We start from the raw sequence: 14,477 nt of genomic DNA, 5'->3' as shown, positions 1-14,477 counted from the left end.
ATAAGTCTCAACTGGATCATTTTAATCTATATTAATTTAAATATCATGACATTTTTGACCGAATTCTTTTATGTTTTCAAAAAATATTGATATTTTTTTCATTTTTGAGTAATTTTTATGTCTTTTTTGACCTTTTTACGTCTATTTTTGCTTATTTCGCTCATTTTGTGCGTTTTTCATATCATTTTTACATCATTATTACATATTTTGTAATTTTGTCAGTAATTTTGAAGATTTTTTGATAAATAATCAGCAATAGTGTGGACAAAATGACATGAAAATGACATATCACGATATTGTGCGACTCCAAAATAGTTTCAATTTGACGCCTTCGTTAAATCGTGCAGCTCTAATATACTAAACATGAATAAAGTTTGTGTTTAGAAAAATTAGATACAATTTTCGGGGTAAATCTGGCCTTCACAATAAAGCTCAGTGATTGTATTTATAAAAGTCTTCCATCCAAATATTGATTAAATTGAGAACAAAGTGTTCCTTTTAACTGAATATGAAATAAAATCTTAAAACATCATCAAAATATGAGTTTTAACATCAATCTGTAGAACTCGTTCTGTGTTTATTTGGTTTCTCTGATTGTCTGTGAACGCAGCACTGACTCTGTGTGTGTGTGTGGCGCCCCCTAGTGGTGCTGTGGCAGCGGTTGGTGGCTCCTCTGGTCCCTGTAGCTCGCGGCGTCCCGGTAGCAGAGCGCCATCGGGGGCCGGTCGTACATCTCGCTCAGCGTCTGGAACTTTGGCCCCCAGCGGGCCAGCGTGTCGTAGACGAACCCTTCGTCCTCTTCGTCGTCTTCGTCCTCGTCTCCGGGGGCGACCACGACGTTCCGGCGCGACGCGGCCGAGCCCAGCGAGCTGAGGCTCCCCGCCGCCGACCCCGCGCCCTCCACGCTCCACACGTGGAAGCTGTCCGGCGGCAGCGCCTCGCCGTCGTTGTCCGCCTCCCAGATGATTCTCGCCACGTAGCTTTTAAAGTCCACGTGGGAGCGCGAGCCCGCCTCCGCCTCCGAGGGGGCGCCGGTGAAGTTGGCGTAGGTGGCGTCGGCGGCGTAGCTGCTGGTGGCGGTGGCGTGCTGGTAGTGCAGGAGGTGCTGCTGCTGCTGCTGCTGCTGGTGGAGGAGGTGCGGGATGCTGAGGTAAGGAGCTCCGGAGCTGCAGGAGGAGCCTGACGGGTGCACCTCCTCCTGGGAGCCCGGAGACGACTTGATGAGCGGCGCCGTGGTGCAGGACGAGGACTGGGACAGACTGGAGCACAGCGGGCGCTTCAGCTCCGTGATGTCATAGCCGTTCTACAGGAGAGAGAGACGGGTAGACAGACAGACGGGCGGGTCAGTTTGATAAATGACATTAATAAAATAAATAAAATGACCAAAAAAATATGTTAAAAGGCTAAAAAGACACAAAAAAGATACAAAATGACCTAAAAAGATACAAAATGTTGGGATCTTGCCACAGGTTAATCTTGGGCTCATTTGTGGACTTTAACCCTCTGAGGTCTGAGACTATTTTGGCCGTTTTTGAAAACTTTTGATTTTCATGTATAACATAAAAATGTTTACTATACTCATATTTAGTATCCATTTTTTCTTCACCTATATGATCTGACAGTTATTTTCTCACTTTAACCTACTTGATCAACATATTAAGCCCAAAAATCATGAAATCCGAGTTGAAAAATGAAACTATTTACTGCATTAAAAACCACAAATATGCTCAATGAACTGTTTCAGAACTTGAAAATGTAAACATAGGATACAAATATGAACATATACATTGATAGGCTATTTTTCCTTGTTAGCTGCAACTCTTCAAAACAAACTATGTGTGAAATTGAAATGTGAAAGAGCTCCACCAACGCTCAAATATTTCTGTACTATCAAATTAAAACTATCATATCTTTGGTTTTACATGAGCTAGGAATGTCAAACAAAAACTGGGAGAAAGTTTCAAGTCTGTACTTTGGAGTGAAGTTGATAGCAGCGCTCCATGTGACCTCGTTTTTTTGTTAAACGTCACATGATCTGATCAGGACGCCACCATTGAATTGATTGAACTAAAAGCAGCAACACCTCCATTTCCTTCAGGAGGGGACACAGATGCCTGAATTCTGCTGAGATGAGGCCTTCTCCTCTTCTATAAGTAACACTTTTCCTCTCTTTTATAAGCCTACATTAGATTAGACTTTGTAGACCTCTATATTCTATAGAAGTGTGCTTTTATTTGCTTTTACTTGTTTATTTAGAATAAATACCTTTTTGGAATATACATGTTGTCCATTTAATGTTGTACACTGTGAACGATATGTCAACCTCTTCTATGAAAATAATTCACAATTCCTTTAACCAAAATATAAATATGGAAATTTGATTCTAATTATTTTCATAATTATTAATCAGGCTGTTCAGTTCACTAACAGAATGTGAGATGTATTTGTACCCCCCACAAAAAATACAAAATTACCCAAAATTATGTAAAAATGACCAAAAAGACACAAAAATTACCAAATGACCGAAAAGTATTAAAAACAACAGAAAAAAATGACCAGATATATTCATATAAAAATGTATATTTAACATATTCTTGATTCTTTTTATTGTAAAATGTTCTATTTTCTATTTATGACTCATGAGTTTCTGAATGTTTTTCAATAAAATGCTCCGATTTCACACTGAAGACAGCGAGCAGAAAAAGTGGAGCTTTGTGTGTGTGTGTGTGTTCTTGTACTTCCTACATAGTGAGGGCCGGGACACGTTTTTAACCAACAGAGTGAGGACATTTTTGCAAAGTGAGGACATTTCGGCCGGTCCTCACTTCTTTAAAGGCTTTTTTGAGATTTCAGACTTTGTTTTAAAGGTTCAGGTTACAATAAGGTTTATGTTTAAAAAAGGTTAATAATTGACTACCTGAAACTGTATCGTGTGGTTACAAAACTAACTAAAATTATAGTGAAAATGTCCTTCGTTTTCGTCTTTGTCAACTTTTTTCATACATAATGAAGATGGATCAGACAAAGGAAATAAAGGCAAAATTTACTGTGACCTCTTTTAATCTCCCACCCAACAAATACCCCATTACAAAAAACTACAACTGATAAAAACTAAACTAAAACTAAAGCATTTCAAAAACTAAAAAATAAACTAAAACGAGCAAACTCACTCTAAAAACTCACTTAAACTAACTGAATTTGAAAACAAAAATTCACAACAGAATTAAAACTCAAACTAATGAAAAATCCAAAACTATTATAACCTTGCTAGGGAATTCACTGTTACAATGAGGGTCCTCACAAAGATAGAAGTACAAGAATGTGTGTGTGTGTGTGTGTGTGTACCTGGTCCTGCTCCCCCCCCCCCCTCCTCGTTGTGTGTGTGTGTGTGTGTACCTGGTCCTGCTCCCCCCCCCTCGTTGTGTGTGTGTGTGTGTGTGTGTACCTGGTCCTGCTCCCCCCCCCCCCTCCTCGTTGTAGTTCAGGATGTTCTCCCTGATGTCCTCCCAGCTCTCGTGCTCTGCAGGGATGTGGTAAACTCCTCGCTTCCTGAACTTGTTACGGCTTCCTTTCTGGTTCCACACCGTCACCGCCACCAGCACGGCTACACACACACACACACACACACACACACACACACACACACACACACACACACACACACACACACAGAGAGTCAGAGAGGAGAGTATTAATTTGTGTTTCTGCTCCTCTGGGTTCAGGGTTTTATTTCCTTCCTGAACATTTGAAGCTGATTAAAGCTGCTGCAGCTCGACGTGTTCACATGTTACTGTAAAACTGACTAATGAGAGATAATCGGTCACATTTAGAGGGAAACAAGCGGACAAAATCTGCTACAAAACCTCATGATGAGGAAAAAAATAATAATGATGATTAAAAGAAGACCAAAAAAATTACCACGAAAGATGTAAAAATGACAGAAAGACACAAAATGACCAAAAAGACAATAAACTAATAAAAACGACATAAAATAACTAAGACACAATATGACCAAAAATAAAGACACAAAATTACTAGAAAATAGGTAGAAAAGGCCAAAAAATGACCAAAAGAAAACAAAATGACCAAAAAATATGTAAAAAAGGCCAAAAAATGAACAAAAACTAAACAAAAAGCACAAAAAATTATAAAAAAAGACATAAAATAACTAAAAAAAGATACAAAATGACTAAAAAGTAAACAAAATGACCAAAAAAAGTAATAAAAAATACATAAAATAACTAAGAAAGACACAAAATGACCAAGAAATATGTAAAAAAAAGGCCAAAAAATGAACAAAAAACGAAACAAAAAGCACAAAAAATTATAAAAAAGACATAAAATAACTAAAAAAAGATACAGAATGACTAAAAAGTAAACAAAATGACCAAAAAAAGAAAAAAAAAAGTAATAAAAAATTCATAAAATAACTAAGAAAGACACATAATGACCATGAAATATGTAAAAATTACGGAAAATAAAACGTCTCAAACGTCTGAAATGACGTCTTGTTGTTGGAGAACCATCATCATTATTAATTAATCACATATTGACGTTTTAAAGGACTCGTTGTTCTGTGAACCGTCAGTCAGTGGAATGTTTCTGTAGGTTCCTGATCGATGAGTCTGATGGAAACTAATCGATCTGAACAAAGAGTCACAGGAGAACAGATCAAAAGGTCTTTAGAGGAAATGAACAGATACAGATCATCACACTTCATTCACTCTCAACCTGTTTCAGAGCTCTGTGTCCTCACTGCAACACATAAAATAATCTATCCAGAACAATCTATAATCTCTGAGTCCTGCAGCTCAATCAGAACAACTCAAACAGTCTTTGTGCAGAATAACACAGTTAGAATGACAGAAATCAGTAAAAAAATGTTGAATTTCTCTGAATAATTATTTTTGAAAAATTGGAATTAAATGGAATTAATATATAAACACTTTTCCAAGTGTCCACAAGTGTAAAAAATGTTGTAAAAAACACATAAAATGACCAAAAAAGATAAAAAATGGCCAAATAACAAAATAACATGACGACAAAAGACACAAAATCACCAAATTAGACACAAAATCACCAAAAAAGACACAAAATTAACAAAAAAAAACACAGAAAATTACCAACAAAATGACTAAAATGATCAAAAAAAAGGCACAAAAGACCAAAAACTACACAAAAATACCAAACAACTGTAAAATAACCAAAAACTAAACTACCGGAAAAAAACAAATATTTAATCTCCTGTCCTCTCCCCTCTGCTCTGTGTAAACAGCCTCTCCTGTCCTCTCCTCTCTGCTCTGTGTAAACAGATTTGTCACTTTTTACAACAGGAACTTTTGAAAACCTGTGATATGTTCAAGGACTGTGGGAAATTTCAAAACTCTGATGAAGTGATGAACCTGTTTTTAGGTTTTCTGGCAGTATTGTAGGATATTTTTTTTAAAATCTTAGTGAATTAAAGCTTTAATTAATTCTCTCTCTCACCGAAGAAGACGAGCAGACACATGCTGATGGCGAGGATGGAGCTGGGGCTGAGGGCGGCCAGCCGGTGACCTTTGACCTGGCCCAGCTCGCAGCGCTGGCCCCTGAAGCCGTCCTGACAGCGGCAGCGGAAGCTGTCGGCCGTCAGCGGCAGACAGACGCCGCCGTTACGGCAGGACGCCGCTCCGCACGGAGACGCCACGCAGCGGGGACCAGACTCGTCCGTCACCGTCACCTGACCGCCGGGGCACCTGGGAAAAAAAGACGGGGTGATGACATCAGAGGGAGGACGCCATGTAGGAACAGGTGTGTGTGTGTGTGTGTGTGTCTGTGTGTGTGTGTGTGTAGAATAAAGAGAGGGATTGGTGAATGGGACTTTCACCAGGAGACGTAAAAAAAGACATAAAATGACCAAAAAATGTGTATAAATGAGCATAAAAAGATTTTACATAAAATGGAAAAAAAACGTTAAAAAGCCAAAAAGACAAAATTACTAATAAAAGTCACAAAATTACCAAAAAGGACACAAAATCACAAAAAAAAGATGTAAATATGACATAGAAAAGTCACACAAAATGATCAAAAAAATTACACTAGAAGGCCAAAAAGACACAAAATTACCTTTTTTTTTTGTAAAAATGACATAAAAAGACACACAAAGTGCACAAAGTGCCCCAAAAAGGACACAAATGATAAAAAAGACATTAAAAGGCCAAAAAGACACAAAACAACAAAAAAGACACAAAATTACCAAAAAAGACGTAAACAAGACAGAAAAAGACATGAAACGACAGAAATGACATTAAAAAAAGACACAAAATGACAAAAAAAAGACGTAGAAGGGCCAAAAAGACACAAAATGACAAAAAATATGTAAACAAGACAGAAAGAGACACAAAATGACAAAAAAAGGACACGAAATGACAAAAAAAGATATAAAAATGACATAAAAAATATAAAAATTGACGAACATAAGACATAAAAAGGCCAAAATGACCAAAAAAATGTTAAAAAACTACAGCAAAATTACCAAACAGAAGACATGAAAGGACCCAAAAGACACATAATGACCAAAGCCGTCGTAGAGACAGGAGACGAAACCAAAGCTGGCTCGTCTTACTTGCACTGGTGTTTCCTCCAGAGGTCGGTGCAGCGCAGCGGGCTGCGGCACGGCGAGCTGCTGCAGGCGTTGCTATAGCAACCAGAGGAGACGCCGCGGCGCTCCAGCACCGTCACCAGGTCCTGACTCCGCCCGTCCAGAGGGAGCGCCTGGCCGTTAAAACGAACGTCCCGCAGACAGCCTGAGGGAGACACATCACTTACTATTTATATATATATTTATATTTATTTATACTTTACATCCATAAACAGGCTTTTTAAGGAGAGTTAGTATGTTAATGATGCTGCTGAGTGTTTTTTGTTGGAAAAGCTCCTGTGGGTCGTACAAACACAGAACTTTCTCCAACCTACGTTCAAATAAAACACGTTTAAACTTGAATGCAGACGCCAAAATCCCATTTTGCGTCCATATGATACTCTGGCGCCCTCTAGTGGCCGCGAGGCAAAGTATAAAACACAAAGTGTGAGTTACAGTGGGAGGGAGGGGAGGTGGACAGGTCACACAAACCAGGACCAGGAGAGGGGAAATAATGACACAAAATTACCAAAAAAGATGTAAAAATTATAGAAAGAAGACACAAAATTACCAGAAAAAATGATAAAAAAGAAACAAAATTCCCTAAAAGATATAAAAATGATAAAAGACACAAAATCCCCAGAAAAAAATGACAAAAAAGTACCAAAAAAGATGTAAAAATGATTTTAAAAAAGACAGAAAAAGACAAAAAAGACACAAAATTACCAAAAAAAGATTAAACAGTTACAAAAGAGACAAGACACAAAAGACATGAAATTGCTAAAAATAAATAAATAAACAAAACTACCAAAAAGATATAAAAATGATTGAAGGGACACAAAATTACTAAAAGATTCAAAATTCCCCGAGAATATATAAAAAATTATTTTAAAAAAAGACACAAAATTACCAAAAAGATATAAAAATTATAGAAAAACTACGCAAAAAATAAACAAAGCTACCAAATAAGTTGTAAAAATGATTTTTAAAAAGACACAAAATTACCAAAAAAGATGTAAAACTGACATTAAAAAGTCACTAAATGTCCAGATCCGATCCGGTTCTCACCCTGGAAGTGGGTCTGGTCTCCGGGCGTCGGCCCGTTGCCGACCATCAGGCTGGCCGGGTGGACCACCAGCTCCCGCCGGCTCCCCAGCCGGGCCCGGACCTCCCGCGAGCCGCCCCCGCGCTCCAGCCGGAGGGAGAACAGGTTGTCCTGGCGGCTGAGGGCCACCTCCACCCACTGACCCACGTCCAGGCGGTGGCCGGGCAGACGCAGCGCGTGGGCGCCGTCTCCGAGGTTAGCCCGCACCGAGAGGAGACCCTCCGCCATCTGAAGGAGAATATAAAGCAATGATTTACACAGATCAGAGGGGAGAGGACAGGAGAGGAGACCCTCCATGATCTGAAATATGTTTTCTTTCAGAAATCGACATAAGTCTGAAGAAAGAAGCTGTAAAAAAACAAAAAAACAGGCATTGTCGTCCAAATTTAAACTTTCTGATTATAAGTTATGTTTCTATTATAAAAAGTTTTTGGGTAATGTTGTGTCTTTTTTTGTAATTTTGTGTATTTTTGGTAACTTTTATCTGTTTTTTTATTTTTTTATTTTACGTCCTTTTTGTTATTTTTACATCTTATTTGGTAATTCTGTTTTGTTTTTTTTATGTGTTTTTCGGGAATTTTGTGGGGTTTTTTTATTTTTATTTTGCGTCTCTTTTTGGTCATTTATGTTTTTTTGTGTAATTTTGTTTCTATTATTTTTTGGTAATTCTGTGTCTTTTTTTGTAATTTTGTGTTTTTTTCCTAACATTCATGGCACTGAAAAGTGTTTATATATAAATTCCATTTTATTTCCAATTAAAAAAAAAAATCAGGGAAATTCAACTTCTTTTTCCTGGTTTCTGTCGTTCTGTTATTCTGCACAAAGACTCTTGGAGTTGTTGTGATTGAGCTGCAGGACTCAGAGATTACAGAGATTTATATAAATTAATACAGATTTATAGAGAATAATACAGATTTCATATAGATTATATAGATTTCTATGGGTGGACCGACCTCCAGGACGATGTACTCGTTGGCCTCCCGGGACGTGAAGGAGAGCAGGGTCCCGGAGGAGGCGCGGGTCCGGAGGAGCAGCTGGATGTTGGTGCGCCGAGCGCTGCCGCCTCCTCTCAGCTGGTAACGGACCACGCTGGAGGAGTCGAAGGAGAACTCTGGGACGGCTGAGGAGACAGGAGACGAGGAGACAAGGAGATAAGGAGACAAGATTCAGTCTGAGGAAGCTCAGAACTCTGTTTTAGTTTCCAGCTGCAGAGGAGCAGGAGTTAGCAGGAGTTAGCATTATCTCCGTTTCTCCTCCTCACCTTTGTCACACTTGTGTCCGGTGAAGCCGGGCTGGCACCAGCAGCTGAAGGAGCCCCAGTCCGCCAGGCAGGAGGCGCGGAGGCCACAGGAAGGAGCAGACGCCGTCACACACACACCATCAGTCAGCCGGCAGCCCGCCACGCTGTCCACGCTCTCACCAGGAGACGCCAGGTCATACACCTGAGGACACGTTTTAACATGTTTAACCATCATCATCTGCAGTAGAAACACTCACAGCACACTGTGACATCACTCCACTACTGATTAAAGTCCAAAAACTACACATATTTTCCAACGGGCATGCCCCATTTTTAAGTAAAATGCAATGATCTTGTGCATTGCATATTTTAATTAATTATTGTAAAGGAGAATAAAGGTTCTTTCATGTTTTATTTAAGGCGTCTTATTTTGACAGTCTTCTTCTAAATTCTGTGGTGGATTCTGTTAACACACTGCGCTCTTACTTTGAAAGCAGCAATACAGAACAGACGAGAACTGTAAAGGCACAACCATGTAGAGACAGAAATGACATGCCGTTGTGTAAAAAGGATAAATAGCAGAACCCTTTTTAGTTTGTTAAATAAAAGAACAAGATATAAAGGAAAGGTGAGCTTAAATGACTTATGTTGTCATCTGGCGCTCTATAAAATAAAAGGAACTTGATCGCCAAGGGGGGCGGGGGGTGCAGCCCCCCTAATATAATGGTAGAGGAAACACTGCAATGATTCAGATCAGTGTACATGATGGAATAGTGGCATTACAATGTGTGAGAGGCACCAAATTTGGGCTTTTATGGAAAAATAAATTCTGACCCTCCTAGCAGCTAACAGCAGCAACATAACAAGTAGATAACAAAGATTCTCTATCATGATATCTGCTCAGTGAAGATGTTCTCTGAGCTGTTTGCTCTCATTCAGCTCTCAAAGAGCTCCAGATTGATGCATTTACTTAGAAATGTACAAAAACACTGGAGTTTTGGTAGGAGGAGGAGCAGCAACTCATTTAGTTCCAGGAGGTTCTTTTCATTTATATTAGATTCACACACACACACACACACACACACACACACACACACACACACACACACACACAAACACACACACACACACACACACACACACACACACACACACAAACACACACACACACACACACACAAACACACACACACACACACACACACACACACACACAAACACACACACACACACACACACACACACACACACACACACACACACACACACACACACCCTCAGTTACCTGGCTGTCCACCTGCAGGTTGCGGATGCAGCCGGTGAAACTACGATAACGACGATGAGGAGACGATTCTTTGACTCCTCCTAACTGGAGAGGCTGGAAGACGTTCAGGTACCTGAGGAGGAGCAGGAGGAGGAGGAGGAGGAGCAGGAGGGGGAGCAGGAGGAAGAGAGAGAGGAGGAGGAAGAGGATGAGGAGGATGAGGTGAAAGAGAAGGAGTGAGCAGAGGTGAGGAGGAAGATGGAAGAAGAGGAGGAGGAGTAGAAGAGAGGAAGGAGGAGAGATGAAGGAGGAGGAGGAGGAGAAGATCGTGGAGGAGGAGAAGAGAGGAAGGTGGAGAAGATTGAGGAGAAGGAGGAGTAGAAGGTGCAGGGAGAGAAGGAGGAAAAGGAGGGAGAGGAGGAGGAGGAGGAGGATGAGGAGGAGGAGGAGACGAAGAGCAGGAGGAGGAGGAGGAAATTCGGAGAGAAGAGGGAGTGCAGGAGAAGGAGGAAGAAAGGAGGGGAGGAGGAGGAGAGGGAGAGGGGCGCGGGGCGTGGGAGACAAAAACAGGAGAAGGAGGAAGACAGGAGGGGAGGAGGAGGTGAAAGAGAAAGAGGATGGAGAAGAAGGAGGAAGAGGAGAATGAGGAGGAGGAGTTTTTCCGTTAAAGTTTTTGTATTTAATCTGAATATTGTGTAGAGGAGGTGTTATAGTCGTGTCCTCCTCACCTCTGGTGTCCTGGCGTCTCTCCTGCAGCTCTGCAGCTGGACTCGTCCGTCTCCTGGTCGTCCCCGGTAACGCCCTCCACCTCGCTAAGCACCGCCCCCCCACACTGATCCAGGACCAGCTGCACCGCCTTAAAGAGACACACACACCGTTAAACACACCGACCTGAGGAGAAGACACAGTTACAGGATCAACAGGAAGAGAAATCTAAAATCAATCAGAATAAACTGTAAAACAAATTCTGCTGATATTTATATATTTCTATCATTTTAAAATACATATATTCACTGTTTATTATCTGTATTACGGATATGGTTGTTTACTGATATTTGACGGCATTTGGCAACTTTTGTTTCTACATTGTTTTTTTCTCCAGTCTTTTCCTGCAGCCTTTATTTTGGCGGTACCTTCCCGTCGCTGGTGATGTCGAGGCGGTGCCAGCGGCGGTCGGTGACGGTGGATTGTGGCGGCAGCTGCAGCGTCAGAGTCCCCGAGCCGTGATTTATACTCAGAGCTGGGACACCGTTCCTCAACTCTGGAGGACCAGGAAAAGACAGATTTAAACTATTTTAAATATTTTAATATATAGGAAGAGGAGGAGGAGGAGGAGGAGGAGGAGGAGGAGGAGGAGGCTGTCAAGCATGTCTTTGTGCAGAATAACTCAGTTAGTAGTGTCATAAATGAACAAACAAATAAAATTACCACAAATAAAGATGTAACATTGTCAAAAAAAGTAACACAATTTTCCAAAGAGATACAAAAAGGCCTCCCAAAAAAGTAAAACTACCAATAAAAGCTACAAAAATTACAGAAGAAAGACACAAAATGACAACATAACAACATAAAGTGACTAAAAATGACACAAAATATCAATGTAAAATTACTCAAAAACAGACACAATTCCCCCCCCAAAAAATGTAAAATGACCAAAAAAAAGTGTAAAATGAGCAAAAAATACAGGAAATTAAACATCTCCTGTCATGTCCTCTCTGATAATAATAATATAAAGAGATTCTGACACAAAAATCTACATTTTAACACAAGTTTTGGTCACTTTTTATAATGGTAACATTTGGAACCGATGATGCGTTCAAGGACCGTCGGAAAGTTCAAACTCTGATGATAAAGCCTGTTTTTACAGTTTCATTCTACAATAAACGTGGTATTTTTGGCAATAATTTAAAGAAAACATAAGTTTCAAACCCTCTGAAGGGATGGTGGGTTTGATTCTAATATATATATATGTACAGTACAGGCTAAAAGTTTGGACACACCTTCTCATTCAATGCGTTTTTCTTTATTTTCATGACTATTTACATTGTAGATTCTCACTGAAGGCATCAAAACTATGAATGAACACATATGGAATTATGTACTTAACAAAAAAGTGTGAAATAACTGAAAACATGTCTTGTATTTTAGATTCCTCAAAGTAACCACCCTTTGCTTACTAGAATATAAGACATGTTTTCAGTTATTTCACACTTTTTTGTTAAGTACATAATTCCACATGTGTTCATTAATAGTTTTGATGAATCTACAATGTCAATAGTCATGAAAATAAAGGAAACGCATTGAATGAGAAGGTGGGTCAAACTGTATATATATTAGAATCAATCTCATCAAATTAAATAATATAATATTTTCAGTTTCTCTGTATAGCTGCTGAATCCACTCAGTCATTCTGTGTGTGTGTGTGTGTGTGTGTGTGTGTGTGTCTATCGATCCTCTCAGTGGTTTTATTGATCCAGCTTCTGATCGATGCTGCAGCCATCTTTGATTTTCCTCTGGTCGTTCTCACTGGTTCAATAGTGACGTAAAGTTAGAGCTCCACATTATTCAGTGGTTGTGAAGGCGTCAGCAGGATAATCCTCCAGCAGCTCTGCAGGGACCTGACATTCACTTTATCAGGACGTCGTCCAGAGTCACTTTGTGTTGGTTTACAGGGACGATCGCTCCGTCTGACTGAGGTTTAAACTCATAGACGGTTTGTAGCAGCAGCAGCATGAAGCTTTACTCACAAACTACCAGAACAGTGACCCGGGGTTTTACTTTTAACATGATGTGACGTGCAGGAATGGGCAGACAGAGACATGTGAACAAATTACAATCAAATACCTCATTTAACCCTTTGAAATGTAGGATTTTTGACAAAAGATCGCCAAAAATACACCATTTATCACAGTTTCCATTAAAAAAAGTGACAAAAATTAAGCTTAAATTGTGATATTTCAACTGTAAAAACAGGCGTTATCGTCAGAGTTTGAACTTGCCGATGGTCCTTGAACGCATCATTTCAGTTTCATTTCATTAAGTTTCCGTTATAAAAAGTGACCAAAACTTGTGTTAAAATGTTGATATTAGTGTCAGAATGTCTTTATTCTCCATGTGTCATTTTTACACAGAGCTGAGAGGAGAGGACAGGAGAGGCTGTTTACACAGAGCTGAGAGGAGAGGACAGGAGAGGCTGTTTACACAGAGCAGAGAGGAGAGGACAGGAGAGGCTGGAAACATGACAATACTGAAAATATGAACAATATGTGGAGAAAACTGTTGTCAATGTCATTTCTTTTGTCATTTTGTGTGTTTTTTGGTAACTTTATGTCTTTTTTGTAACTTTACATCCATTTTGTTAATTTTGTGTCTTTTTTTTGTAATATTTTGTCTTTTTTATAAACAACATTCAAGACACTTTTGGGGAAAAGTGTTTATATATAAATTCCATTTTATTCCAATTAAGAAAAAAAAACATTTATCAGAGAAATTAAACTTGTTTTTTTCTGGTTTCTGTCATTCTAACTGTGTTTTTCTGCACAAAGACGGTTTGACTTGTTCTGATTGAGCTTCAGGACTTTTAAAGGAGATTTATACAGATTTGATATGTTGTCAGTGAACTCACCGACGGCGATGAAGTCCTCCTGCTCGCCGCTGTGGGCGGGGCCTAGCGGGCCGTTGTAGAGCAGCAGCCCGTTGGCCGACTCGGCCAGGAACTCCACAGAGATGTGACTCTGGAAGCAAAGCATCATGGGAGGAAACCAGGCGAAGCCCTGACCCCCAAAACTGTGTTTGGTCTGCTGGCACTCAGGACCGTCCAGCATGGGAGGACACCTACACCTAGAGACAGACAGACAGGAGGACAGACAGGAGGACAGACAGACAGACAGACAGACAGACAGACAGACAGGCAGACAGACAGACAGACAGACAGACAGACAGACAGGCAGACAGACAGACAGACAGACAGACAGACAGACAGACAGGGAGAAATGTTTTTACTGTTTACATGATGACAGGCAGGTTTATAAGAGGATCTGTCAGCTACCAGCCAGAAATAAAGATGGAAAATCACCAAAAAAGACACAAAAATAACAAAAAAAGACTACATTTTCAAAAAAATACCCAAAATGACCCCCCCAAAATTTTAAAATCACTAATAAAAGCTACAAAAGTGACCAAAGAAAGACACAAAATGACCAATAAATACAGAAAATTTAAAAAAAACATTATAAAGTAACATAAAAAA

General features: G+C 39.9%; 1 protein-coding gene across 1 annotated transcript in view; it reads right to left on the bottom strand.

The window, feature by feature from the left end:
- Positions 1–640: 640 nt before the first annotated feature.
- si:dkey-22o22.2 (neural-cadherin) overlaps positions 641–14,477 on the bottom strand; it is a 96,172-nt gene continuing 82,335 nt past the window's right edge. The window contains 11 exon segments of the mRNA XM_059339069.1: positions 641–1,303; positions 3,456–3,604; positions 5,488–5,735; positions 6,605–6,785; positions 7,688–7,952; positions 8,678–8,844; positions 8,986–9,166; positions 10,250–10,361; positions 10,957–11,084; positions 11,362–11,489; positions 13,854–14,068. Coding sequence (XP_059195052.1) covers positions 641–1,303; positions 3,456–3,604; positions 5,488–5,735; positions 6,605–6,785; positions 7,688–7,952; positions 8,678–8,844; positions 8,986–9,166; positions 10,250–10,361; positions 10,957–11,084; positions 11,362–11,489; positions 13,854–14,068 — 2,437 coding nt within the window.

This window comes from Centropristis striata, chromosome 8 (genome assembly GCF_030273125.1).
Source record: "Centropristis striata isolate RG_2023a ecotype Rhode Island chromosome 8, C.striata_1.0, whole genome shotgun sequence".
NCBI lineage: Eukaryota > Metazoa > Chordata > Actinopteri > Perciformes > Serranidae > Centropristis > Centropristis striata.
This window is presented reverse-complemented; position numbering and strand designations above follow the sequence as displayed.